The sequence below is a fragment of the Anopheles merus genome, chromosome 3L (genome assembly GCF_017562075.2).
Source record: "Anopheles merus strain MAF chromosome 3L, AmerM5.1, whole genome shotgun sequence".
NCBI classification, from domain to species: Eukaryota; Metazoa; Arthropoda; class Insecta; order Diptera; family Culicidae; genus Anopheles; species Anopheles merus.
This window is the reverse complement of record NC_054085.1, coordinates 5081603-5108562: the sequence shown is the minus strand read 5'-3', so window position 1 is coordinate 5108562 and position 26960 is coordinate 5081603. Positions and strand designations below refer to the sequence as shown.

The 26960-nt window shown below is 42.4% G+C and overlaps 5 protein-coding genes across 7 annotated transcripts; 4 read left to right on the top strand and 1 right to left on the bottom strand.

The window, feature by feature from the left end:
- The first annotated feature begins 1001 nt into the window (after positions 1–1001).
- LOC121599945 (protein Son-like) lies at positions 1002–4693 on the top strand. 2 transcript variants are annotated; one of them, XM_041928099.1, is made up of 2 exons: positions 1002–1398; positions 1612–4693. In XM_041928099.1, exons 1-2 carry the CDS (start codon positions 1349–1351, stop codon positions 4298–4300), a joined length of 2739 nt encoding a protein of 912 aa, XP_041784033.1. In that variant the 5' UTR covers positions 1002–1348; the 3' UTR covers positions 4301–4693. The 2 variants fall into 2 exon arrangements, with proteins under 2 accessions (XP_041784033.1, XP_041784032.1); XM_041928098.1 differs by having other exon boundaries at positions 1174–4693.
- A 679-nt stretch (positions 4694–5372) lies between these two features.
- LOC121599339 (superoxide dismutase [Mn], mitochondrial) lies at positions 5373–6818 on the top strand. 2 transcript variants are annotated; one of them, XM_041927074.1, is made up of 5 exons: positions 5373–5460; positions 5541–5596; positions 5858–5960; positions 6046–6421; positions 6515–6818. In XM_041927074.1, exons 2-5 carry the CDS (start codon positions 5559–5561, stop codon positions 6655–6657), a joined length of 660 nt encoding a protein of 219 aa, XP_041783008.1. In that variant the 5' UTR covers positions 5373–5460; positions 5541–5558; the 3' UTR covers positions 6658–6818. The 2 variants fall into 2 exon arrangements, with proteins under 2 accessions (XP_041783008.1, XP_041783007.1); XM_041927073.1 differs by having other exon boundaries at positions 5405–5596.
- Positions 6819–6941: 123 nt separating this feature from the next.
- LOC121599337 lies at positions 6942–19259 on the bottom strand. Its single transcript, XM_041927072.1, has 2 exons — positions 18306–19259; positions 6942–9468 (listed from the first exon to the last, which is right to left on the bottom strand). Exons 1-2 carry the CDS (start codon positions 18832–18834, stop codon positions 8084–8086), a joined length of 1914 nt encoding a protein of 637 aa, XP_041783006.1. The 5' UTR covers positions 18835–19259; the 3' UTR covers positions 6942–8083.
- Positions 19260–19789: 530 nt separating this feature from the next.
- Positions 19790–20628, top strand: LOC121599187 (pre-mRNA-splicing factor Syf2). The gene has a single exon (XM_041926781.1). The coding sequence runs from the start codon at positions 19872–19874 to the stop codon at positions 20565–20567; it is 696 nt and encodes a 231-aa protein (XP_041782715.1). The 5' UTR covers positions 19790–19871; the 3' UTR covers positions 20568–20628.
- Positions 20629–20856: 228 nt separating this feature from the next.
- LOC121599864 (activator of 90 kDa heat shock protein ATPase homolog 1) lies at positions 20857–25186 on the top strand. The gene is made up of 3 exons (XM_041927970.1): positions 20857–22015; positions 22107–22242; positions 24354–25186. Exons 1-3 carry the CDS (start codon positions 21231–21233, stop codon positions 24486–24488), a joined length of 1056 nt encoding a protein of 351 aa, XP_041783904.1. The 5' UTR covers positions 20857–21230; the 3' UTR covers positions 24489–25186.
- Positions 25187–26960: the final 1774 nt, after the last annotated feature.

The following is a 26960-nucleotide window of genomic DNA, read 5'->3' as shown; positions in this document are numbered from 1 at the left end:
TGGTGATGATGATACCCACGTATCTAACCACACGACCATTTATATAGATTTTTGCTCAGAAAGTAGGAAGGCTATATAGGTCATAATAAAATGCAACTTGTCGAAACACATTGCAAGAAAAGAATAGCAATATAATGATGAGTTGTAATACGCCATCTATTGATCAAACCAATGAAGCTGTGGAGCTTTCATTTTTTTCTATGGATATTCAATTTTCCAGTCGTTTAAGCTTAATCTGTGGCGCTTGGGTACCCGGATAAGCTGAGCTCCACTGTAAATGTAAACAAATTTAGAATCCTGGGGACCTTACATCAAGTGACAAATTATCAAAATGCTCTAGATTCCACCACCTGATCTTATTAATCCACCTTGAGGCTACAGTGCCCTCCATTGCTAACGGAAAGGGCGATGGCGGGAGAAAACGAAGCGGTATAAATAGAGCCAAAGTCTTCTTATTTGCTCCACAGATTAAGAAGAAGGAATAAAACCTAAATTTGTGATTTTTCAATACCGAAGTATCCACATTTTTTACCTTTATTTAATCGTTTCGCAACTGTGCTCGTTTCCAATCACATTTTTCTTCCACTAACCAGACCGATTTATCTTTTTAATCACAAATAAAATTTCAATCGAAAAGGGCTCTTAGATGTTAAACTGCCTGTAACGAATTTTTGGCTACTTGTCAAATTGTTCTATATTACTTGACCTCGTTCCATCACAGTCCTTGGCCTGCACGTTACACGTTTTCAATAAATTTTCAATAAAATAGCGTTTTAGTTACATCGTATTTTAGTTAATTAAAGCTCTCGTCATTGAATGCGGTAGCAACGCTTTTTCGCATGCGATTTTATCGGACAGCCTAGCCTGTCAAATTTTTATATGGGATTTGACAACGAAATCGCACGTCCGACGTTATGTGTCAAATCCCATATAAATCTTGTCCGATAAAATCGCAACCGATCAGCGTTGCCACCGCCCTGAGTGAAGACGAATAAAGCTTCTCAATAGGATGAAATAAAATTAACCAAATTTCAGCAAATTATCATCCACGCGATAATAGAACATCTGACACACATATATTTTGTAAAAAAAAAAGAATTAATGGAAAATATTTCACCAATTGAAGGACTTAACTCTTTTTTACAAATTTAAAAATTACAAAATTTTCCAAACTTCTTTTGAAATGTCACATGTCATTACCACAGTTCCAATTCGCGAGAACTTTCTGTCAGTGCTGTGCGTATTGTCAAAATTTGGTTGAACGAAAACAACAATCTCTTCACTCTGCGTCTCTTCGTTTTAGCGAAAAAGTTCTCGGCATTCATATTGAATTGAGTTATTTAAATGGATGTTGGCTTTCAAAGGATCTGTTCTTGAACCAATTCAAATGTGTGGCCGGTAAGCGAGACAATATTCAACCATGAGTGCGACCTCTGACAAGCAAGACAAGCAGCAGAAGGGTGACAAAACACAGGACATCTTTCCGCTGAACATTAAGATCAAGCAGGAGAAGACGACCAGCTACGAGGATTCGAGCAAATCGGAAACAGTAGACAAGCTCTCGATCGACGTTAATCTAAAGAACATTTTCTCCACTACCATTACAAGCAGCAGCAGTAACAGCAACAGCAACACCGCCGAGAAGGGATCGGACAATGTGGATGTGAAGCCCGCACTTGAACCGCTCAAATCGTCGAACGAGATTCTTACCGAGCTGTTCCGGGTGTTCAATGCAGCACCGCCGGAAATCATCGAAGACGACTCCAACGATGCTGTCGAGCAGGAGAAGAAGAAGAAAAAGCACAAGCACAAGAAGAAGAGCAAGAAGAAAAAGGGTAGTGAAAGCGAAGGCGGATGGACCGATGAGGAATCGATTGCTCCCGAGTCGGTGGTGGTGGACGATGGAGAGAAGCGAATGAAAAGGAAGAAAATCAAGAAGGAAAAGGATCGCGACCGGAAGCACAAACGAAGTAAACATCGGACGTCGGGTGAAACGTTGCTTGTGACGGTGAAGCAGGAACCGGTGGATGATACGGACAGGCCGGCCAAACCGCTCGACGATGCGAAGTGGAAGGAAGAAAAGAAGACCAAGGCCGAGAAGCCCGAGGAAACGAAACCTCCGCTGAAGGGCAAAATACAGATCAAGAGTTTGAAGGATAGCGCCATATTTAGAGAGATAGCGACTAGTTCAGCTCAGCCGGCGTTAGAACGCCACCAGCACGAGCGGCATCGTGACCATGAGCGGGATAAACCTTCGCATAAATCATCCCGGAGTGAGCTGCGTAAGCGCAAGACTTCCGAGACCGACTTTTCGCTATCGGAGGATGAGGAAAATCGGAAAGGAGGTCGTTATTACGATTTCTATCAAAAGAAGTACAATTCCTTCTACGCAGGGTTCGAAGAGGAAGACGACCGGAAAAAGCACGATCGAAAGCGCCACCGACACAGCGAGGATCGCGTTCGAAGGCACCGGTCGAATACGTTTTCAAAATCCCGCTCTCGGTCTCGCTCGCGTTCTCGGTCACGATCCCGATCCCGGTCAAAAGAACAGATCGACAAGCAGAAGCTGCTGGAAATTGCGCGCAAAAATGCCATCAGCATGCTGAAGAAAGGCACGCTTCCCGGTGCGCAAAACCTTGACGGGGAGTCGAAAGCCAAACTAATCTCCAAAATGCACGCCAGCGGAAAGACCATCGAGGAGCTGACCGCATTTTGCAAGAAAATTTCCCACAAGGACAATGCCAACGATTTGTCCAGCGTGTCGTCGGACGAGAGCGATCACGATGCAGACGGTGCAAGCAAAGCCTTCCATCATCCATTTCAGCTCAAGGAGACAGCGCCGATTGTGATGAACATTCGCAACGCGACTACCATCCAGCCGAAATCAGCCGAAGAGAAAAAAGCACTGCTGATGCAGTTCCCGGTATCGTCCGGGGTGCATCATCGCAGCACGGAAACGGAATGGGTTCCGGTCGAGCCGAAAAAGACGGTGCCAACGACCAAACCGGCCACCGAAACGGGAGGTTCGGGCAGTGGGACATTCTTTGGGAATAAGTCGAAGTTAAAAACGATCCTGCCACCATCATCCACGTTTGTGCCACAGCAAAGCAAAGAATTCCCAGCACCGCTGCAGCCTCCTCCGGCACCGCCGACCATCGTTCCGGCACCTAAGCCGGCGATACCTCCTCTAATGCAATCACACGTAGGCCATATGCCGGTTGCGCCAATAGTTCCTTCTCCCTACCCTTCGAATGAAACCGTTCCACCGTATCAATCGTCGTACCATCCGCCGGTAAATCAACATCAGCAGATGCCGCAAGCAACGCACCCAGTACCTTCCCATGCACCATCGTTCAATAGTATGATGACGCCAGAGCCTTCGATGGGTCTTCCGGTAGATACCAGCATACCCCCGCCCAACATGAATCCCATGGGAGCCAATCCGCAGCATCAGGACCCTCCACAGCAACCGAGGCCTCTGTTCCCGCCCGCAGGACCTGGAGGATCCGGAAGTTTACATCCACACACCCCGCACCAAGGCCCAGGGCCGGACAATGTGTTCAACACGCAACCGGACGCACCCATCATCGATGTGTCGCAGATCGTTAGCCAACGGTTGAACGCAATGCGCCGACTGCAGGAAAATCCGACTGACTCGGATGCAAGACAGATGCTGTACAACACGCAAAAGGACATGTCGACGTGGGCTTCGTCCAAGGCAATGCCGGGACAGTTCCTTGGTTCGACCGGTGTCAACTGTCTCAGCCAGCGGGAACTGGCGGAAGGCTACCAGCCCTGGGCTACCCGCGACATGATGAAACAGTCTGCCCCGGTCACTGGCGGTATGGGAATGCATTTGCTGCAAAAGATGGGCTGGCAGCCGGGTGAAGGTTTGGGCAAAGAGAAAAACGGTTCCCTGCAGCCCCTGCTGCTAGACGTGAAGCTGGATAAGCGGGGGCTCGGCGAAGGTGACAACAAACAGAGATCCCATCAGCCGTACCCCATGCAAGCGCCCTTTGGTCGCCGCGATGCTCGATCTCGGTTTGTCAACCTCAAGATCAACACTGACGGAAAGCATCCGGTATCGATCCTGTGCGAGTACGCGACCAAGCACAAGTGGAATGCGCCCATCTACGAGCTGGTACACGAAAGCGGCCCAGGCCATGCTAAAAATTTCATCTTTAAAGTGCTCGTCAACGGACTCGAGTATCAGCCTGCGATTGCAAATAACACTAAAAAGGAAGCCAAGGCAACAGCGGCAAAATTTTGTCTCCAGCAGTTGGGTGTGATGATCACTTAAGAGACGCCATGTTTAGACATGGACACGTAACAGCAAATCAGTATAATGCCTGCGGAAGAACAAACATAGTTTCGATACTGCTCCTTTATATTTCTAACATTTCTTTTGTACATTAGATAGACTTAAACTGGACACAGTTTAATTAATCTTACTACCAGCGAGTGTGTAAATACGGCCAAGATCGTATTGTAAGATCACTTTCATCTAATTATTGCAGCGACTGCAATGTTCAATTACTTCCCCAATAGTTTGCTGAGTATTGACAACGGTCATCTTCAAACACGATTCATAGTCTCTCTTAAATGTTGATAGCAAAGTGAAATAAATTGTAAATTTCATTGAAGAACAATATTCTATGGGATGCTGAGTTGTGTAATTAATTATTCGAAACGATATTTGTATTTTAATTTAACAGTAAAAATGTGAAGATACTATGAATATTCATATATTACTCACAGGATTATATTGAGATTCTAATTCTATCCCAATAGGGAGTTTTGAACGATTTAAAATGAATATATCGTAAAACAAATTTTATAGTACCGAAGCATATTTCCAGCGAAACCGAAGAATATACATTGCAGGATCGCAAATCATGTATCATCATCCGGATTTGATCTTCTCAATTTTTACGGTGAACTCAATTCATTATGCTTCTTGAAATTCACAATTCAAAGTGGATCACCTGAGGAGATTTTAATGGCTCAGTCTTCTGTCTAAGGTACTGGAATTATCTGGGAACGTTGTATTTTCAACTTACTTTAACTACTTTTCAATAAAATCAAGCATGATCAAATCATCCACGGATGCACATACTGGCGGGGTGATGATCTCGTTGAATGTCGCGATTCTTCGCCATTTATATTGTAACGATTTGTGAAAATACTGTGCAGCACAAATAAAAGTGTTAAATTTCATGTTGTTTTCAAAAAATCTTCAATACATCGTCTGAGGAAAAATAACGAAATTATGATTTAAAAATTAACCCTTAACATTCAATCAATAGCAAATTGAGTACTCGACCGTATACTCTAAACCGGTAAAAAAATTCCGACAAATATGTCAAACACACACACTCATACACACATCCAGGTTAGATAATAATCACAAATTGGAAATAAATACCAGGTTCGCCAGAAATTGCCGGTCGTGGTCATTAGGTTGGTAGCAAACAATTTCCAACAGATCGCTTGATTAGAACGGTGTGTGATTAATTGATTTTTTATATATCGCTGTGTAGTTCTCAACACTAACAATAATGTTGGCCGTACGCGGAGCACTCTTTTCCACTGCAAAGTAAGTTTCGTTAATGATTGTGTGAAAAAAGGCGAACTTGAAACAAGTGTGTAAAGTAGCTGGACATTGATTACCTTTGCCACTGTTACCTAGCGCTCCTTTCGCGGGAGAGATTATGTAAAATCATAATGATTGCAACCCGTTGTGCATTGCAGCGATGTGCATCCGAAAAAGCTCGAACAAAACGTTGATAACGAGCCGAATTCGTGAGCGTGAGTGTATATTTATAAACAACCACTCTTCTCTCCCTTTGCTCCCTAGGAACTGCAGTGCCGTGCTGGGCTGCCGAAGCAAGCACACGCTGCCGGATTTGCCGTACGATTTCGGCGCTCTCGAGCCGGTCATTTGCCGCGAAATCATGGAGGTACGCAAGATGGAGACACACAAAATGGGTGCCAATGATGATCGTATGTTATGTCGTTTGTATTATTCCCCCTTTCCTCTCGTAGCTTCACCATCAGAAGCATCACAACGCGTACGTCACGAATCTGAACGCGGCGGAGGAACAGCTGCAGGATGCGGTGGCGAAGCAGGACGTGTCAAAGATTATTCAGCTCGGCAATGCGATCAAGTTTAACGGGGGCGGTCATATTAACCATTCCATTTTCTGGAAGAATCTATCGCCCGACCGCAGCGATCCGTCGGCGGAACTGCAGAAAGCGCTGAACCGCGACTTCCAAAATATGGAGAATTTCAAGAAGGAAATGAAAGCTGCCGCCGTCGCTGTGCAGGGCTCCGGTTGGGCATGGTTGGGTTACAACAAAAAGACGAAGCTGCTGCAGATTGCTGCCTGCCCGAATCAGGATCCTTTGGAAGCAACCACCGGTGAGTAGTCTTAGTAGAAAGAATTGCATGCAAATGCATAACAAAAACCCCCATTTTCAACTGCTTTTTTTCTTTGCTTTCCTTGCCTTTTAGGTCTTGTCCCACTGTTGGGGATCGATGTGTGGGAGCACGCTTACTATCTGCAGTACAAAAACCTAAGACCAAACTACGTCGATGCCATATTTGACGTGGTCAACTGGAAGGATGTTTCCGAGCGATTGGCAAAAGCCCACTAAGAATTGCAGCACCGTTTAACGGGCAGGCGAATTCAAATCACTAGCACCGGGGCAAGTTGTATAATAATTGGCCCATTAAATGTCCTACAACTGTGCTTATTGTCCTTTGTCAAACACAAATATACCGATTGCAGTTTGAAATAAAAATATTAGCTGCATTAGCTGCATGCCTTTATCTTTGCTAAGCAAAACCCCTGAGCTTTCGTCATGTTTGTTGGGTTTTTGTAAATTTCAAAAAAGGGGGGTTTAAATAACAACTATTACCTTACCTCCATATAATTGTTTCTTCTCTCCCCTTGCTTCGTTTGGTTTCGTTCATAGAGGATGCTGCACAATCGACTCCATAATTAGTTGGTTATTTCATCTCGGTACATGTGTTTATTGTACATTTCGCTTCTTGTTTCAATATTTACACACTAGTTTCTTCAAGTACAATGCGATTAGGTGCTGTTCATTTCAGTATTCTCAAATCTTTCGCGCAAAAATAATAAAAAAAAATAATTCGGTTCGGCAGCTATTTGTTAATCGCTTAGCATAAATTCATTTCTGTACACTTCAGAATTCACAAATCAAATCGTGCCTACCAAACAAATCGTATGAGATAGATGTTCACTAGTTAAAAAAATTAAGAAAAAATATAAAAATAAATAACTCTTCAAATTCTCCAGGGCTTAAAAAACAAGCAGCGCGCATCTCAATAACGGATGTGTGTGTGAGTGAGTGAGAGAGAGAGAGATAGTATTTTAAATAGAAATGAATTAATCGCGGCTTTTTTTTAACAGTAATACACAATTGCCGTTTACAAATAAAAATAAAGAAACATGAGGGTTTTTTCAAACTTCCCTAACTAACTCACTGGGGATAAATGAATCATAAAGCGAATAAGGTTGGTATTATAAAGTGGAAAATATTGAATATTTATCGAAATAATGTGATTACTTGCTCAATCCTATACACTTTCAATTATTTGTTGATAATATTTCTCGTTTTTGGCTTTTTGATTTTTTTTTGTAAAACGTGATCATTGAAAAACTATTGAAATTGTAGATTGTTTAAAAAGCAGTATAACAATCACATTCTGTCAAAAAGTATTTTGTTTGTTTGCTAATAAATCTTCAGATAACGGTTTTCGAATTTCCATTTGCCGCTTGCTAACAACACACATTCTGTATACGAATATAAAATCTCTAGGTAAACTTTTAACTGACATGTACATCGTGAGTCACATTTACCCTTCCAGCCTCTCTGATTTTGTCTTTTTACTATCATCTTCGTCAGTCCCCGGAAGATTTATCTTTTCTTTGGAACTTGTCTATAGGGAAGTATCTCCCTACTTTGCGGACCACAACATGCGGGGACAAGGCAAGAACAACCAGGCATACATACACCACCGTACCGTTAACAGTTTGCTTTCCTTTCATTTCGTTTAAGGACACTTTTCCTGTACGGTTGCTTCCGTTGTGGTGAAACCGTTCACTACCAAGGTACTTCCATTGTTTGTTGCTTCGACTGGCGATCCACCGCACAGCAGAGTGGTTCCATTCGCTAGTAAAGCTTCCGGCACGCTCGGCACCTCATAGGCATCTTGCAGAAAAGCATCCTTCGCTGCGAGCTGCATTAAAGCTAAAGCCCCCTGAAGCTTACGATTGTTTTCCTCCGGTTTTGGCGATAAACAGGTACCGTTGGCGGTGATCTCGTTTGCCAACAGTTCTGCCGCTGGCTTGACAGAAAGTGGCCGGGCACTATCCTTGCTCGCTACCATTAGCACCGTTGGTCGAGTTTGATTCGGATTGAACGGTACGGGTGGTGGCGGTGCAACACTCGTTACGACCGGAGCAGGTGCGCTAGTGCTATGCACGATCCCTTCCATCCGTGGCAGTGGCTTATTGTGTCCGGTCACGCCGAGAAGCTGCCTTTTGGAGGGGGAGATGGTGACGACACTTTCCTGGTGCAGCTGCTGCTTCAGTGCCATCGTGGATGTCGTAGACGCGAACAGCTTTGGCGAGATCAGGTTCGGTTCCAGTGGCTTAGCGAGATCCTCCTGCCAGGCGTCACGCAACCACTTCTTCTTCGGATTGAACGTGGACTGTTTCGATGGAACGCAACATTCGTCGCCGGATTCGTTCTCCTCCTGGCTGGTGGGTTCCTGCCACTGGATTAACTTCGGCAGCGAGTTCTTCGCCTTGGTCGTTACTGGGCTCGTTAGGCCCATGCAGGCGTTCATATCCATCAGCCCCTTGCGGATTGATTTGTACGTATTATTTGGTGTAACCGGTGACGCTAGGAGCTGGTGGTTGTTGCCGAGTGCTCCATTACCGGTAGAAACGCCCCCCGACATACCATTACCGCTTCCATTAACGCCCAACGGAAGATGGTTCTCGTTGTTGGTGGCGGAGCGCTGGGCCATATCTTGCCGCCGGTTTTCGTTTTCATTTTGCGTTGCACTGCTGGCGGCTCCGTTGCCATTTTCTGCACCACACCCCACTCCGTCGGGTGAGTTGGTGCGTTTGACGGGGGTCTTGCGCGTCGGCGTGCGATCTTCGCGCTCGGCTCGATACTTCTCCAACCATTTAAGTACCTCAGTGTTCTGTTCGGGCAACGCCTGTATAACAAAATCATCGCACCGTTTCAGCGTCTCGAGCGGATGATCCGGACAGTGGCGATTGGCGTGCGTAAATCGCATCTGGCAGTGAGCGACGGAGCAGATGAACGGACGTTCGCCGGTATGAAGCCGTTGGTGCGTCTTCAACTGACCACTCTGCGTGAAGGCACGCTTGCAGCCAGGATAGTCGCATTGATAGGGACGTTCACCTAAAAATGAGAATGATACAGTATTAGAAGTATAATCAAATATTAGGAAATATGTTTAAGCCTAATTTATTGCCAGATGAACATGAATGAGCCAAAATAATTATTAAATTTAGAGATTCGTCTCTGTTTTTACTTATAGTCCGCTATAATGGTAATAATGATTCAAGTAGGTTTACCAATAGATATGCTCCTAAGAAATTAACGAAGATTTGGGTAAAATTAAGATTTATTTTAAGCAGTACAATAAAAACTTCTTGGAAGATCCATGAGATGTTTGGCTATACAAAATCACAAAATAAATAAAAACAGATCTAAAATCCCTGAAAAAAACGTTTACAGAGGTTCTCATACATTTGGAACACTTTCATGACTCTTTCTTCTGGGAAGCATTTTGTACAGCCAAATAGCAAATTCTAATTGGATTCCATTTATGTAACAAAAAATTAACTTCCAGTGGAAAGGAGTCAAGAAGGCGTCCCATAATTTATGAGTACCCCTGAAAGGCCCTGTATGTTATCAAACCAAGTAAAACGTTCACAATGCTGCGAAAAACAGGGAAGCCAGCAAATGATTTTTTAAACAACCGTATAAATCAAAATAAGTGTTTGTTTATCACAAAAATAACGATTATTGAAGGTTTTAAAAATATTAGCTATTTCAGATCACAATTCTCTAAAACTCGCTCTGTTCAGACATAAGTAAATTAAAAGAAATATTGAAAACAAGTAACTGAACTTATCAGGTCTAATAAACTAATCTTTTGCTTATCTTATTATGCTGTTTGTAACTAATTGGATAGCCAATGTGTTCAATCATTCTAATTTTCTTCTTCTTCTATTTGGCGTAACGTCCTACGGCCTATACAGGTTTTCGAGACTTAATTCATTACCAAACAGCTGGATAGTCAATCCTTGCTACGGGGAGACGGTCCATTCTAGGTTTGAACCCCTGATGGGCAGGTTATGGGTCCGCCCCCGTCAATCGTCAAATTCTTATGTATTTCTCACAAAAATACAAATACCAGAAGTAATAAACCGGGAATGTTTTTAATTAAATGGTTGCATGTTTAAACAAGCGATACAGAGAAGCACGTCAATGATCTTTTGCGTTTTAAATTTCCAAACCTGTATCTAGTGTTCTCCTACCATGCTTCTGTTCTCACACAAACACACAAGCACAAATTCAATGTTGAGACATCAATTCCTAACGGAACAAGAAGCGTTTAAATCTCCTGCCAGCTCATGGCGCATTCGCAAACCTACCAGTGGCATGCATCATCATGCGCCACCGAAGAAGAAGAACAAGGAAGAAGCTCAAATCAACAACATAACTTTACGCCGAACCGGCCAGCCAGTATCACGTTCCGACAAGTTTTAGAGCTCGTTTGCCCCGTATGCCAAAACGGGTTGGCCCGCAAACAGATTCCAAGTTGCTCAAAATCAAAACATGAACGTCCCTGTTACTCTCCGTTTCGCAAAGGACCGGCATGAACCGGCATGTAACGGGTACCAGGTAGACGGACAGCAGGGACGCAAAGGAATTAGAATTACACAAGCCGTTACCCTCCGCTTCGGTGCACCACATCCTAATACCGGTTTGAAATAATTTCAGTTCCTCTCTACGCAAGCGAACGTGGTTGTAAAATTGCACACAGCTACAAAATGAAAGATTCTCGTTCCTGTTTGAAAAAAAAAAGGTTGTCCATAAAGAAGCTTAGCTATGCAACGAAGGAAAAAATCTGTAAAAAAAATCTATTGATTGGTAATCTATCCATTCACTGCTTTTCGTTCGCAATATTTTGTATGTCTCTGGAATGAAAAAAGCAGGATCACAGTTTTAGCAGTAAAGGAAAAAGATATCCTTATACCCGCTATTCACATAACAGCGTCTTAGGGTGCGTATCCTGCGCCGGAGCAAGCATTTTTACCTGCAGCAAGGAGCAAATATGCACGCAAACCTATCTCCCTGTGGATGAGCGGATTGGAAAGGAGGCATTCTTAAGCAGAGAAATTATTTCTTACCTATCGCTAGGACCTAGGAGCAACAAGGAAAACTAGCACGCGGACTATTTGCTATTTTATTCCAAAGCGATAAATACACAAAGATTCACAAAGATGACGCACATGGTAGCAGGGTTGCGGCGCAAACGCTTGCAAACGACGCCAAGAAAGAAAAAAAAACATGGTTTTATCTTATGATAAAGGACGAAAAAATCCTCAACAACCCAAGCAAAGAGAGGAGTGAAATAAATAATTCGAGGGGAACCTAAAACTTGCGTCCTGGGCGTCTTTTTTTCTTTTCTTGTCCATTCAAGAGAACACGCACGACGGAACACGTGCAGCCGTGCACAACTCGCGCATACGCAGCAGTACGATTATAGCGCGTGGAGGGTGCGCAAACCCACCGTAACTACAAAAGGACATCATGCGCGGCGGGATTCGTTTTTACGCGTTCTTGTGCATTGCGCAACCCCTAGCCTGGAGGTGATCGTTGATGCTTGTGGCGGATTGTTGTCCCGAAAAAAGAAAAGGGGCAGTGGAAACAGAGCTCACGTGTTTTTTTTTTTCAAGTGAACGCCACAAGAAACGATTTTCAATGAAAAGGACGATATTTAGAACGGATTTTCTCTTTCTCTCTCTCTCTCTCTCTCTCTCTCTCTCTCTCTCTCTCTCTCTCTCTCTCTCTCTCTATCTCTCTCTCTCTCTCTATCTCTCTCTCTCTCCCTCTCTCTCTCGATATGTTTAATTTTCTTTATTGTACCCTTCACGTTAAGACGCGAAAGAGTCCGGTACAGTAGGTAGAATGTGATTTAAATTTTCTACCAGGGGGTGAAGCTGCCGCTGGTGATGAAATTAATCTCAAATGTGCCACCAGAGACCGGAAAGTTAGGTAGCGATGTGGAAAAAAACGATTTCTGCATGGGGAAAGGTTTCCTGTGACACACAATGAAACGAGTGTCCAAAGCGCATCCGGATGATATAATTACGATGTGGCTCTGGTTTCTGGGAGGTGGTCTCAGGTACGCATATGGAGGTACGCATAAAAGGAGGTAAATTTCTAAATAATTCGATAAATGCCTTGCGGTATTAATTAGAAAAATAAATAAAGACTCAAAAAATATTATCGCAAGGAACATTTTAAGTCTTATCATAGTTTGGAACAATGTTGTTACGATTGTTTGATTAAGTCTTTTTTTCTTCACTTGAATCGACTTGTATGGCCTAATGAGACTGTAATAAAATCCACTTAATACTGAAAGGGCTCATCTACAGAACTCTGTTAAGACTACTAGTTAAAATCATTTACAGACCTTTAAGAAGTAAAGCACAAAAAAAACTATTCAAATTACAACTTTTTGCCATGGATATGTTCTTGGGACGGTAATCAAGTCATAATATTGTTTGAGAATGATGCCCAAATGTTGTCTTCATATATTTCTGATGAAATCGCCCGCGTATGAGCAGAAATCCATGAGTAGAAAATTTCACTGTTAATATATTTAATAATAATTTGAAATATATCAAAGCGTCTCAATAGTATGTATCTTTTTAATTTACATAGTGTTATTAAAATAATACAGATTTGTTTCAAACGATCACAAGTTCTTGCCACAAGCTATTTCCACACTGTGGGATAATAATCATGACATGAAAAGCGTTTTGGAAACTACCTTATTTTCTATGTGTCATGTAAACTATAAATCTGTTTATCGAAATATCAACATTGCTATCACATATTGGAAATATCGATCAACATTCATAGGGCCGGTTTCATAATACAGTCGTCAACTCGTACGACTTAACAACATGCCCGTCATGGGTTCAAGCCAACCATTTGTAATGCAATCTGTGTGGCACAAATTTTACACAAATTTTTAACAAATTTTAAAAAATGTGAAGCATTCAAATATTTTCCGGGAATAATAAAAACCATGACAAACCCTTCAAATGGTCTTATCTGTTTAGTGTTTAAATTATTACACTCAAATAAGAAGGGACAATTTATACATGTTCCTTCTGAGCTTGCTCTCCATTTTTCTTGACCGTTTTTGTTAATCAATAAAATAATCAAATCAACTGCAATGTAAAAGAAATTGACGAAAAAAGATTAAAACATCGTTGTCAATTAGAGTTTTACTAGTTTTACTGTCTACCACACGCGCCCACCAAAAAATCACATTACAATCAATCAATCGACGTCCGTTAATCAAGTTTATTGACAACACCTTTAAACGAACCAGCTAGCATTTACCAACACCGATGCCACCATTGCGAAAGATCTCAATTTTAAGCTAAATGTTCCAACATTTACACCAGAGGCGTTGAAACAAAACCAAAAAAAGCACATCGTGGTAAAACGAAGTTGTCAAACCATGTCGAAAATCGGTGAAAATAAATACATTTCCAACAGCAATACACACGAAGCGCAACTTTAACCATTGTATGAGTGCGTGCATTTTGAATTAGACAACACCTAAAAGGCAGAAACACAACACACAAAAAACAGAAAAAGGCCCTAAAAATGCTTCGTTCCGGATCGCAGAAATTAAAAGAGAAGCAACAATAAGATACACACAACACACACACAAGTGGACGTTTAAACGAAAGAAAGCAATCTTTAACTGAACAGCAAAAAAAAAAAACACGGAACCAGAGTTCGATAACGTACGCAGAGTGGAGGTACAGGGTGTGAGTAAAGTAAAGCTGCCTCAATATCAATGAGTAAAGAAGTTGCTGACGGGTTTCCTAAGATTTGCTCTATCTCTCTCTCCACAAATAGCAGAAGCACCGGGCGCTCCATTTTCTCTTCATTTTTTCGCGATGTTTCGCTTCCACCCCGATTTGGATCTAATCAAAATCAATTTAAACCACCCAATTTAAAAATCTCTTTCTCAGCCTCTTTTCGTGCGGTGTTCGCACATTGTCCGAACTGAAAAAAAAGATACAGACGATCTTCAAACCTCGAGGAGGAAACGATGCGTGGAAAAAAAGCTCCCCGAACATCGACCGAAATGTTGGCCGGCCGCGATGTGAATGACCACATCTTGGGATCGAGCTCCCCCACCGTACCACCCGTGTCTACCCTTCTCTTCCACTGATCTGACCCGCTTATGTTAGTGCTGCCTCGCCGTCGATCGCGAAGATGCTGCTTGTGTGTATGACCGATAGCACCCCTTCATGTTAGCCAGCATAGCCGCTTAGAAACTTGTTAAATCAACTTCCATCATCATTAAATGGGCTCTTTTTCTCTCTCTCTGGTGAGGTGAATTTTGTTTCTAACACGATCCAACAACGCTCGAAGAGGGCTAGAAAATAGGGCTAGCAATAGAATGGCCAAAATTTCTCTGCGCAAGAATTAGACGGAAATAAATCTCAACCCAGCAAGCAGAATAACCTCCTAACCATTCAGGGGGCTTTTTGTTCGCGAAGATGGAAACTATGGAAAATCTAGGAAACTCTACCGTAAATTGAGCTATTTCTTTCGACCAGATTCCGCGCTCTACATTGTTCAGTGACGTTGATCGTGCGCAAAACATTGACCATTGGCCAGTGGGTGCTTCTTTTTCCACTTTGTTTGCTCTCTCTCTGTTCCCGCGGCGGGATGGATCCAGGCAATTGCATAATTAGCGATAGAACATAAAGGAAAATTCCCCTGGTTCAATCAATGGAACAATATAACAACGTGGCGTTTTTGGCAGAAAGATGTTTAACCAGCGCAAAACATAGAGCACCCCATAATGTGGTGTTACTGGGGGAAATAGTGGCAGTAGTAGCTAGCAATGAAATGAAAGAAATCGGGTCCATCTGAGAGAACTGATGGAGCGAAAAAAAAATGAAACAAATCATCAATCATGCCCGCTGGCCAGCTGGAAAACGATCGATGGGCAATTTTTTTTTTTACTTCTTTTTTTGCTGATGTCCGTTTGTACTGTTTTCGAACACCATCAAGCCATCGGAGTAATTACGGTAATCATTATACACACCGGAGTGTTTCGGGTGCGCGCTGGTATACACCGGGGGACGCAGTGCGTAGAAGAAGAAGTCTCCGTACTGCGGACGATCGTTGCTTCTGTCTGGATGCTTTCCGGTCCAGTCCGGATAGTTCTTTTTTTTTGTAATATTTCACCTTACACCGACCGTGGTTAGTGAGAACAACTTTTGTACATAGGGTTGGGATACATCTTCGCCAAATCGTTTAATTGAATTATTCCATTAACTTGCTTCAGTAGATCAACCGATTTAATACAATTAATAATTGATTTGAAAGAGTGACTTTAAATCATTTAACATTTAAATTAATTGTGATTGGAACGTTTAGTATGGTCGAATATAAAAGGTTAATTACGCATAATATGGCTTTATGTGATTGAAAACATGGATGTTATGTTGAAACCCTCTTTCCTTATGCGACTTCCAAATAAAAGTAAGTTTTTTAAAAATGTCTAACCGTTTTTATTTGAATTCCTCTTTCTCGGCAGATATTAAATGCCGAAAGAAGGAAGTAAAGAAAAGCAAAAAAACACAACACAAAAAACATCCCAGATGTGAATCTTCCTTAAGCTCTAAGGCTTTTGTCCTATGCTGCGATGATTGTTGGGTTTATAACGAAACGAAGCAAACGTCTAACAAGTGCATTTCCTGGCCTCAGAAGGATTCTGAAGGATCAGCAAGTCTCAAGAGAATAAGTAAGAAGGTTTGTTTTAGAAGGAGTCCAAAGCACGCACTAAAAAATAAAACACTTGCCGACGGAAAGAGCGAAAGAAAAACACCGAAAGATGCATAAGAAAATAGGAGACAAAAAATGTTAAAAAGGATATGACAAAGATGGAGCAAGATGAAGAACGTGATGAAAAATTAAAAATCAGCAAAACGGGAGGAAATGGAAAAGGGACAGAGAAAAATAGAAAAGAAGAACTACTAAGAGAACCAAACACCACCAGCGCAAAGTGCAAGACGGTGAAGAAGTAAGATGGAAAAGGAAAAAGAAACAGGGCAAAGAAAACACCAAACTGCTATTTAAGCCATTTAATGAAGCTAAGCCAACCTTACGCTGTGTTTGTATGTGTACGAGTGTGTGTGTGTGTGTGTTGCTATGTATAGGTGCTTGTGTGGACCGATGCAACCGATACATCGAACGTGTAGCCACACCTGGGACGCAGTAGGCGAAGGTTTAAACAGTTTTGCGCGCTCGTCTGTCTCTCGGTGTGAGTAGAGAGAGAGAGAACAGAGCGAAAGAGAGATTTGCGCACAGCATAAGCACACCATACGCACTCTGCCCGTGAGCAAGCCAGCGCTTCACGCCGATCCGGAATGCCTACCAACGCAAATAGGCATTATATCTCTGTTTTTCTCTCGGTCCCAAGTGCTTCTCGTATCTTGTAAGCGGTGGACCGTGTCGCGGACGAAGTGTCCGGCCACCCGCTTCCCGCTTTTAAGAAGCCGGTGCGTGAACAACACACACGCTTGGGCTTTGCGCAACAATCCATCCAGCATTGCGCTTACACACAGCACACACACACTCACAGACGAACGGAGGGCATCAAATCGCGAATCGGTTCGGTGTGGGGAAGCTTTTAAATAGCAAAAGGTTTCTTCAGCCCGTTCGCGGTGTCTGCGATCTTCTTGCATGCGCCATTCGACACACGACCTCGCGAGAGCTTGTGCATGTATGCGTGTGTGTGTTTGTGAGAGTATTGGGCCGGAATCATGCGAATTATTTCTCCCTTTCGCGTCTTGATCTCATTCGCTGTCTTTTCTGTCTCTCTCTCTAGGTATGGGCAGGCAGTAGTGCCGGTCAATAACGAAACAACCCAAATCATCATGATCCGGTGTTGCTTCTGCCTGATGCCCATCATCATCATCATCGTCACCGTATTCGCCATCGTTGCCAGTGGTTTAAGGCAGAAAGAAAGGAAATTATTTCATACGTTATTATCATCCGTTGCTTTACTTTTCTCCCCATGCACACTTACACCGCAGCAATATGGACAAGGGGAAGGCATTTTATGGAGCATTCACAGAGGGAAGCAAATTTTCACCAGTTCCACCTGGCAGTGGCGAGTGGTATTTTTTTTTTCATTGCACTATACACGCGAAAGGACAACCCTTTGCGCCTTCGGGCACCAGCTGGGAGCACGTGCAATCAGGTGGCATGCTACCCTACCCCCCTTTGATGGGGGGATATTTGTCGCTGCATATTGCATCACGGTAGGCGGTGATGCTGGGCAGTCGTAAAACGGTCATAAATTGGGGGGTGATGTTGCTACCATGGTGATTGAATGAATAAAGCGCTTGTAAAAAATAAATTCGATCTGCAAAGGGATTCCATCAGATGATAGAGACACAAACGGTCGTCTGAAGGTGGGGGGACATGGAATATTGTGGAGAAAACGAGAGAGAGAGAGAGAGAGAGAGAGAGAGAGAGAGAGAGAGAGAGAACGATAAGTGTATAAGGCTACCCAAAAGAATGCGATAAATGGAGGTAGCAGGTGCAGGAGCATTGTTTCTTCTTTTGGTTTCATCCCGGATTCACCTGAGCCAAGCTGGAGCAATTTAATTATGGTAAAAAAAAAGACGGTTAAACGCTTTTACAGGCAGATTTTTTTTTTGAGTGAGTTATATTCCCCGTTACACACCACCTGAAACCAGGTGATGTTGAACAACCGAAATGTTTAACATATTTCCACCTGTTGCGCACGCCCATTGCGTATTTATCTTGTTTCACCAAATACGAGCTGTAATGTGGTGAATACTGCCGATTTCCAATCCTTTTAACTAACAAAGGCTAATTCAGCACGTTCTACAAAGTAGAACAAGAGTGAGGATGCCAAAACTTACCAGTATGCGTGCGGAGATGTGCCTGCAAAGATTTTTCCCTCGGGAAGACACGATTGCAGTAGTGGCATTTAATCGAGGACGGCGAAATCGAACCCTCGACCATGAGCGTCGTCAGTGCTTCGGAGCGCGGCCGGCCGCGCTTGCTTTCCGGCTTTTCGGCCGACCCGCTGCCACCGCTGGACGTGTTCCAGGTGTGCGGTGTGCCTTGGCTACCGTAGCTCCGGTTCCAATGCCCGTCCGGCGAGCCACAGCTGGACGTCGGAGTGGTGGTGGCATCACTGGGCCAGTGGTTGTTGTTGTTGTTGTTGTGGTTCCAGGCTTGCTGCGATTGGCCCGCAATGTACAGCGGAGTGGTGCCGCTGGTGGTGATGGTTTGGTGCGACTGCCCGTTCGCCATCGTCGGTGTCCCGATCGGTGGCGATCCGATGCTCACCGATGGTGGCGGAGTGGATAAATAGTTGGCGCATGGCGGCACAGCCGTCTTGAGACGCTTCGGTGTGTTTAGGGCCATTGGTAGGGAGGTAGCCATGTGCCGGGAGTATCGGGATGCATGGATCCGTGGGAGGAGTTACACACACAACATATTAATTTCCCATTTCCCATGCACTGTTTTAAGAACAATTTTTCACCATCACGCAGCAGCACGAGATTCACAGCAATTTGGTTCACTTCACAAACGAGTTATTTCACTGTTGCCAAAGCGAAGCTACAAATGCACAACAACAACGCGTTTCTTTTTCTTCTCCTTCTTTACTTCTCTTTGCACCTTGGGAGGAGGCGATTTTAACGCGATTAACCTATTATCGTTTGTACTGCTTGTTCTGATCAAATTTCAAACACCGAATTTCACTCCCGGTTCCTTTTTCCCCTTTAAATAAGGAAATGACTCTCGAACGCGTCCAGGCAACGCCGTGTATTCAACAATTCTCTGCTGCTATTTGGCCTTGCTGCGTTCGCAAGAAATGGCATTTAAATTGCTGATCGGCACAGGTTGGACCAAAACGGTTCCCATGTTCGGTCTGTTTGACATACAGTGTGTGTGTTGTGTTCCATCATGTTTTATCTTCTGCCTAGTTTTAAAACTACCGAAAGATATATATTATAATTCATTCTCAAACTTAACTGGATTAAATATTTTTAAATAAAAAAAATTAATTTCGTCATCACGAAAAATCAAAATAAAATAAGAAGAGAACATTTGTGTGAAATTAGTTCTGCTCCAAAATGTCAAATTATTTACTGTCAAATGGTGAAAGTCTGCCCTAGCCTTTGACCTTGAGCTGCATATTTATAACTTTGTTCAGATTTTTTGTTAATCGCTGATCCGAAACTGCAAAATAATGTTTAATTGTATTAATAAATCATTTCAGAAAATAAAGAATGCTAAAAAGAAAAAAATATTGTACAGTCTAGAATTGCCAAAAATAATTTTGACAGCAAACGTCAAACTTAGGATTGTCGTATATAGTCTGTAATTACCTTGGGATTGTTTACAAAGCAAAGTTGTGGAAGGAACAACGCAGCAACAGTTTTAATCGTGTTTTGCTTGTAAATCAGACAGTAAATATGGCTGAAACTGCGACAACTTCCTCGAAAACGTATGCCGAAAAGCACGCCGAGCGGATGGCCCGATTGAAGCAACTGCACACACAGCGTAACGAGGCCCGCGCCAGCAACCATCAGGAGGTCATTGCGGAGCACGAGCGCAAGAAGCTGCCCGCAAACTGGGAATCTCGCCAGCGGCAAGCCGAATGGCTGATGGGAGACCTGAAGGCGCGCACTGAGGCTGAAGAAAAAGGGCTCGACTACAATCGGGTGAAGATGCTGAACGTGTCCGCGGCGGAGGCTGATCGCATCGACAAACTGAAGGCAAAGAAGCGCAACGCAGATCCGGGCTTCTCCGACTACGAAGCACAAACGGCACGGCAGTACAATCGTCTCGTGAAGGCTATGCCACCGAGAGATTTGGTCAAGTATGAGGAGCAAAAGGAAAAGTACGGTGATGCGTTCTACGGTGGGCCGAACGTGATACTGCAGGGTCTACACAAGGACACTCCGGCAGCGATCGACAACATGGTGAAGGATCTGGAGGGTCAGATTGCTAAGCGCAAGAAGTTCTCTCGGAGACGTACACACAACGACGATGCTGACATTGATTACATTAACGAGAAGAATGCACGGTTCAACAAGAAGCTGGAGCGATTCTATGGAGAGCACACGGCAGAAATCAAACAGAATCTGGAGCGCGGTACAGCCATCTAATGTGTGTAAACAGAACATTTTATTTCAATGCTTTCTAATAAAAGGGTTTAGTTATAACATATACAATAAGAGACAATTTAAGTTGTAATCAGTTTTGGTAGAATAAACCATCGTTTTATTGAAACCGTTGCCTAAATTTGTTCTTTGTTTTCGTAGATTTGTAGGTGTAAATTTGCTTCTAGGCGATGAAATATCACAAGAAAGCAAAATTCATCGAAAACATAGATCCATCGTGTCGGTTTGACCTTGCAGCGTCCACTGTGCCTTCTCATGTCAATGTGACATTTGAGCGGCACAGGTTTGACGGTTGCTTAGCCCCAAGCATGGAAAAGCCGAAAAATCTAGAAAAATCTTGAAATTTTTGCATTCGCTCAGGCTTGTATTCGTCAATGAAAGCCGCCGTGAGTCGTTGTCGGAAGCAAAGTGTCGTTAAGTCTAGAAACAGCTGCTCGTCAGATTAAACACACACTAACGACAAGGGGATTTGAGTAGCGTTAAATTTGTCCGTGCAAAACTCGCATTTTCCCAGACAGCGAAAAGTACCGTGCATTGTTGGTTCGCAGCGGCGTTAAATAACCACATAGCAACGCTATTACTAAAGGTTCAATCGACTGTAAGCGACGGTTTCGGTCTTCTTTCACTACCCGAAAACAAATAGACAAAATGGCTAAATGGGGCGAAGGCGATCCACGCTGGATTGTGGAGGAACGGCCGGATGCGACAAATGTCAACAATTGGCACTGGACAGAGAAGAACGCCACACCGTGGTCGAAGGATAAGCTAAAGGTCCTGCTGGACGGGTTTGTGATTGCCGAATCAGGCCTGGAATGCACGGTAACCAAGATCGACAAACTGGACGGCGAGGCGACGGCCAACAACCGCAAAGGCAAGCTGATATTCTTCTACGAGTGGAACATAGTACTGCTGTGGAAGGGCCGGTACAACGATGAGGAGGTGACGGGTAAAGTGAGCATTCCAAACCTGTCCGAGGAGAACGATGTGGACGAGGTGGAGCTGACTGTGTCGGTGGACAGTTCGAACCCGGCCTCGGAGAAGCTGAAGCTGTTCATGTACAACATCGGCCGGGACAAGCTGAGAAAGCAGCTGGATACGTACATCCGCGAGCTGAAGGCGGACTTTGCCAAGGGGCTGATACTGCCGAAAAAGGACGAGATGAACGGTACCGAGACGGCGCCGCAGAAGAAGGACAAGGAGACGGTGTATGCGAGCGGGTTCAACAAGAAGAAGATCGACCTCGAAACGGTGACCAGTTCGCCGGACGCGTCGAAACAGAAGAGCGTCGGCTGCAAGCTGGACTTGAAGACGCTACAGACGACTGAGAAATTCCAGTGCCGGGCGAATGAACTGTTCGATGCGCTTACGCGCGAGGACATGGTGACCGCATTCACCCGTGGCCACGTGAAACACGAGTTGTTCAAGGGAGGAGAGTAAGTGTAGAGCCTCTCGCACATTTGGGGAACCGAACACAACTTTTTAACCGTTGTTCTGTGTGTGTGTATTTTTCTCTCTCCTTTTTAGCTTCGTCTACTTTGGAGGTAACATTTCTGGCAAGTTTGAGGAAATTGTTCAGAACAAGAAAATCGTTCAAACTTGGCGATACAAACAGTGGCCTTCGGGACATTATTCAACCGTCACGATGGAGTTGGAGGAAAAGGTAAGTTTGTTTTAAGTAATGGTTGATTCACCTTCGCTTAGCTTAGCTTTAGTTTATTACAAAAGGGTAGTTAAATTTTATTTTATTTTTAATTTCACTCGCTTGAAGCTGCATTTATTGAATTTCGTAGCGACTTATGTCGGCGGCATCTGAGTTGAGAATATTTTATGACTCTTATGGTAGTTGCGATAAATACATATGTGGCATAGTCACATGGATTTGCCTGATTTTTTATGATGGGAGGAAACTATTAGTATACAAATTACTAAAGATATTTTAGTATTAAATTTTACAACATCATCCTCATTCAATCTTAATTATAGTAAAATGAAATGAGGAACCAATTAGTGAGGTCGAACTCGATTATTTTGTTTCTAAAATTTAGGACTTGGCCCGCGGCACTCGATCATTTACTAAATTTGGCCCTTTACCTCCAACATTTGTCGACCGCTGATATAACACATTGATGCTATGGTTTTACAGTTATGATTTTAATTTTGTAAAATAGTTATTAACCAAACGATAAATTGTTAGCTTTTGAATTGATCATTTTGTAACAATTCAACTGCAACTCTTTGATTGCGGTTGTTCTTCTTTGTTTACTGCCCTATGTGAGTAACATTTTATCATTTCGATAGATATTTAACTATCTACAACAATCGCCATTATTTGAATCTTGCATATAGTTAGAGCATTTTATAGACTCTTACTGAAGGCCAGAAAATAACAAAAATCGGCACACATGCTCGAATGTGTCGCTTCTCATTACTTTCGTAGGATAAATTATTTTGCATTGAGCAAGCCTAACACGTCTCGAAAGCCTGTGTATAGGCCGGCATGTCCGTGTAGGACGTTATGCCAAACAGAAGAAGAAGAAGCCTAACACGTGCTCAGTAATTCCTTTCAAAAGGACAAAAGCAATAATCTCTACAAAAAGCGTTGTCCTTGTATTTCTCTTTTTTATTAGTTCGACTATTTTGGCTCACTATTTTGCTATTTTTAAATCTTTTTTTTTTTTAATATTTTTTTATGTTTTACGTTTGTGCTTGGGAAAAACAATTTGCATTTAATTATTTATCAACTATTGGATACTATCTTGTCTAGAACTAAAAGAAAGAAAAGTAATAATTGTTTCTGTAGGTCTGGTAACATTTTGGATCTATGTACAGGTGACCCTCGACTTGATTTACGACACTTCGCCGATACGACGATTTTTATCTTAACAGTTAACAATCATCATTAACAGTGCTGTGAATATGAAAGATTTTCATTTTTCAAATTTCTCACTGATAATCGTTACTTACACATTTATGGAGATTTCTTAACTTCCTAATGCCTAATATTTACCGAGTCAATTTCCAATGTTTACAACATTTTCCATTGCTTGCGAGATGTTTTTCAACAGCTATCAAATGTTGTATTTGCATCACAATAATTTTTTGGTTCTTCCACATGATTTTCAACACGTCTCAATGTGGATTGAGTTTGGTAGTTCTTTGTGATGTGTTGAAAATCGTGTGTAAGAACATTTTTTTATGCAAATACACCATTCGGCAGCTGTTGAAAAACGTCTTTGAGGTGGTCAATAAGGATATGCACATCCGAAAATGACCTGGAAATCCCTTTATATCATCTTAACGACATTTATAAGAAAATTAATACATCCCCGGAATTGCTTGTACTTAAAATACACGATATTGTAGTTTTGTACTCTTTAACTTTTGTAATAATCTATCAATTGACCGATATTGGACATGTGACTTTTTCGACATTGATTTGGTGCCTATTTTCGGTCTTAATTACAGTCGTATGTCGGGGGTCACCTGTATTAACTTTATAACATAAAAAGAGGTTGGAATGGATTATTATAAATTATTTAACTTCTAATACTTGTTGTAAGATTATCATATTTCATCATAAACAGATAACATTATTATCATAAACATATAAATTAGTAAACAAATAAGTATTTTAAGAGCACTGGTTTTTGAACCAAAATTCCTTCCTTTCAAAATAAATGAAATCCGCCATTTTCTGCTACTTCTTGAATAATCGTGCATTGCATATGAATATGTTCGAATAAAAAAAAAAACATTTGCTTTACTTTCCAGGAGGACCACACAGAGCTTAATCTGACCCAAACGATGATTCCGGCGGCGGAGCTCGAAACGACTAAACAGAACTGGCAACGTTACTACTGGAATAGCATTCGATCTGCCTTTGGTTTCGGAAGTTTTCTTTGCTAAAAGCATTCAAATGCTAAAACCAATCACCGCCACACAAAACCACCACCACCACAACCACCACCATATGCACTTCTGGCTTGCTGGCTCTGTCTTGACGAACTTCTTAGCAGCTCGTGTGGATGTAGACATCGTAATATGCGGCTAAGAAGCAAACATCTCCTCCAAACAGTGCTTCTCGCTGTGGACATGCTAGTAATCATGCAAGATCTCATAGCATTGATGCTTGCTTTCCCGGCATCGAACCATAGCTGACAAGGATGAATCGACGGCACTAATACTGTTTGCAAGTTGTAGTAGCAGCTAGACAGCAACTGAAAAGCAAAGTGCGCGTTCCGTATGATTAGTATTCAACATTTGTTCCCAATCAATTATCGCTCCGATTGCAACAGTGCGTGTGAGTTCGGCAGTGGACATTTTTGCAATACAGCCATAACGAGCATGGGGAGCTTTTGTCAGCTTTTGCGTTTTTTTGTTCGGGCGTCCGAGAAATGGTAGGAAAGGAAGCTGCAGAATGGTTCGTTTGATCATTGCTTTAATTTATGTTAACAGCCCATAGCATAGCAAATCGATGCTGTCCCCACTATGAACGGTAACATCGAGTCGTAAGGGAATCCGCGTGGCATTGTGATGTAGGGGGGCCAGCCTGTCAGGAGATTTTACTTTCGAGTTAATAAAAAGTAAATGAGTAACAGTTCCAATTGAGTAACTGATCGCATATTTATTTCACAAGTAGTTTACCGTCGGAAAGAACTAAGTCATTCGCCTATGGTATATGTTTTACTAGTTGGAAGCCTAACTCGATTCAATAATGTGTGGACTGTTTAGAAGCATCAGTTGCAAAGAATATCTTGATCTAAAGATATATTTCACCATTTCTCACACATGCAAAAATACTGAAAGTGTAATTTTACAAGTTTCGTCTGCAGTATTTTAATGTAAACAATTCTAGTAACCATTTCAGTATCTCGCCATCGCCATAATTTCTTGAGCAAAGTGGAAAAGTTTTACGCTAAGAAACATTTCCATGTCTCGCTATTGGTGAAAGACCAACTGTGTCTGATAATCCTGCTCCATTACACCCTGTGTTAAGTATACGCACATATACGCTATATGCAGCCACGAAGAAGTGGAAATGCGAATGCGAACCATAAATAATTTTATTGTCCAGAACAACTGAAGTCATTTCTACATTGCTGGTTACGGTCTACAAAAGACAGAAACGGGATAGTGATAATAGAACAGAAGAAATGACCGAGTACATAAATTTCGTGAGCTTCTTCAGTTCATTAAACATGCATTTGTGGAACATGTTCACAATGAGACAAGTTCGTACTATTACTGTTTCCATACAGTGTGGTTGATATGTCTCAGTTTCAGTAGTTTTTGAAAGGAAACTACTTATAACTTAATGAAGCACTTAATCTTTTTATCTATTAATGTATAAAAGCTTGATATCTTCTGCAGAAAGATATGGTTTATTTAGATGGCGTTTTAGACTAAAAGGCTTTATACGATTGATAGAGCGCTTCATTTTAGAGATTGTTCCGTTGTCGTTCTCAGTACACGACACGCAACCTAACCAGAAGATGTTTTATCATGAAAGCCCTACGCTTTACAGATACACATGCATATCGCTTAATGAACTTTTAGAGAAGCTATTTATTATATCTAGATAGATGCACTATATTTTATCTTGAGAACTATTTTTATATCCGAAATTTTATTTAAAACTACACCCTTGATTGATATATTGAATCTTGATTGGTATTGAAAGACACATTGATGGATTTCCTAAGATGATCGGTGATTTTTCTATGCAGATTACCGAAAGATTTAGTTGAGACGTTTGGTTTTAAATAAAGGAAGATATAAAACCAGCATTATCTGCAAAAGGGCGAAAAGAAAGGCTAAATTCGGTGGATGGACTTCTAGACTTCTAGACTTCTTGCAAAAATATCAACTGGAGATCAAGTAGATGTTAAAATAGAAGAAGTCTAGAAAAAATATCCCAAACGACAGTTAAGAAGAAGCTGACTCAGAACTCAAACCAATTCCTGGAATTGATCCTGATCCCATGAAATCATCCTAATCTCATAGCATTCCTGGAACTGAATCCGAGCCGATATCCGTCTTGGAAATTATACATAACCCACACTAGTACCGGAACTGATCCGCAATTCATTCAGATGCCAGAATAGGTCCTGACCCATGATTATTGTCCCATTATATGTCCTGATTCTAAATCTGTGCTCAACCCCACGCAGGTCTTGGAACTTCCCATCCCTTCCCATTGGATCCCCATCCCCCCATACGTCCCATCCCCAGATGTTGTTTCATACCGGCCGTGGAAACGATCATGAACTCATACCGAACCGGGAGAAGAACCCATACCGATGTTCTCAACCCGACATTGGTCCTGAAATTGCTTCCTTTTTATATTCCATCCTAAAAACTGTACCAGGCGCTGTTTGA

What these genes read in the sequence shown, in the direction of transcription:
- LOC121599945 (XM_041928098.1), top strand. Translation starts at nt 1,421, where the DNA reads ATGAGTGCGACCTCTGACAAGCAAGACAAGCAGCAGAAGGGTGACAAA.
- LOC121599339 (XM_041927074.1), top strand. Translation starts at nt 5,559, where the DNA reads ATGTTGGCCGTACGCGGAGCACTCTTTTCCACTGCAAA. An exon ending in TTTGCCGCGAAATCATGGAG is followed by an intron (nt 5,961 to 6,045) that starts GTACGCAAGATG and finishes TTCCTCTCGTAG; the next exon opens with CTTCACCATCAGAAGCATCA. An exon ending in TCCTTTGGAAGCAACCACCG is followed by an intron (nt 6,422 to 6,514) that starts GTGAGTAGTCTT and finishes CTTGCCTTTTAG; the next exon opens with GTCTTGTCCCACTGTTGGGG.
- LOC121599337 (XM_041927072.1), bottom strand. Translation starts at nt 18,834, where the DNA reads ATGGCTACCTCCCTACCAATGGCCCTAAACACACCGAAGCGTCTCAAG. An exon ending in ACATCTCCGCACGCATACTG is followed by an intron (nt 9,469 to 18,305) that starts GTAAGTTTTGGC and finishes TCTCATTTTTAG; the next exon opens with GTGAACGTCCCTATCAATGC.
- LOC121599187 (XM_041926781.1), top strand. Translation starts at nt 19,872, where the DNA reads ATGGCTGAAACTGCGACAACTTCCTCGAAAACGTATGCCGAAAAGCAC.
- LOC121599864 (XM_041927970.1), top strand. Translation starts at nt 21,231, where the DNA reads ATGGCTAAATGGGGCGAAGGCGATCCACGCTGGATTGTGGAGGAACGG. An exon ending in GAGTTGTTCAAGGGAGGAGA is followed by an intron (nt 22,016 to 22,106) that starts GTAAGTGTAGAG and finishes TCTCCTTTTTAG; the next exon opens with CTTCGTCTACTTTGGAGGTA. An exon ending in CGATGGAGTTGGAGGAAAAG is followed by an intron (nt 22,243 to 24,353) that starts GTAAGTTTGTTT and finishes TTTACTTTCCAG; the next exon opens with GAGGACCACACAGAGCTTAA.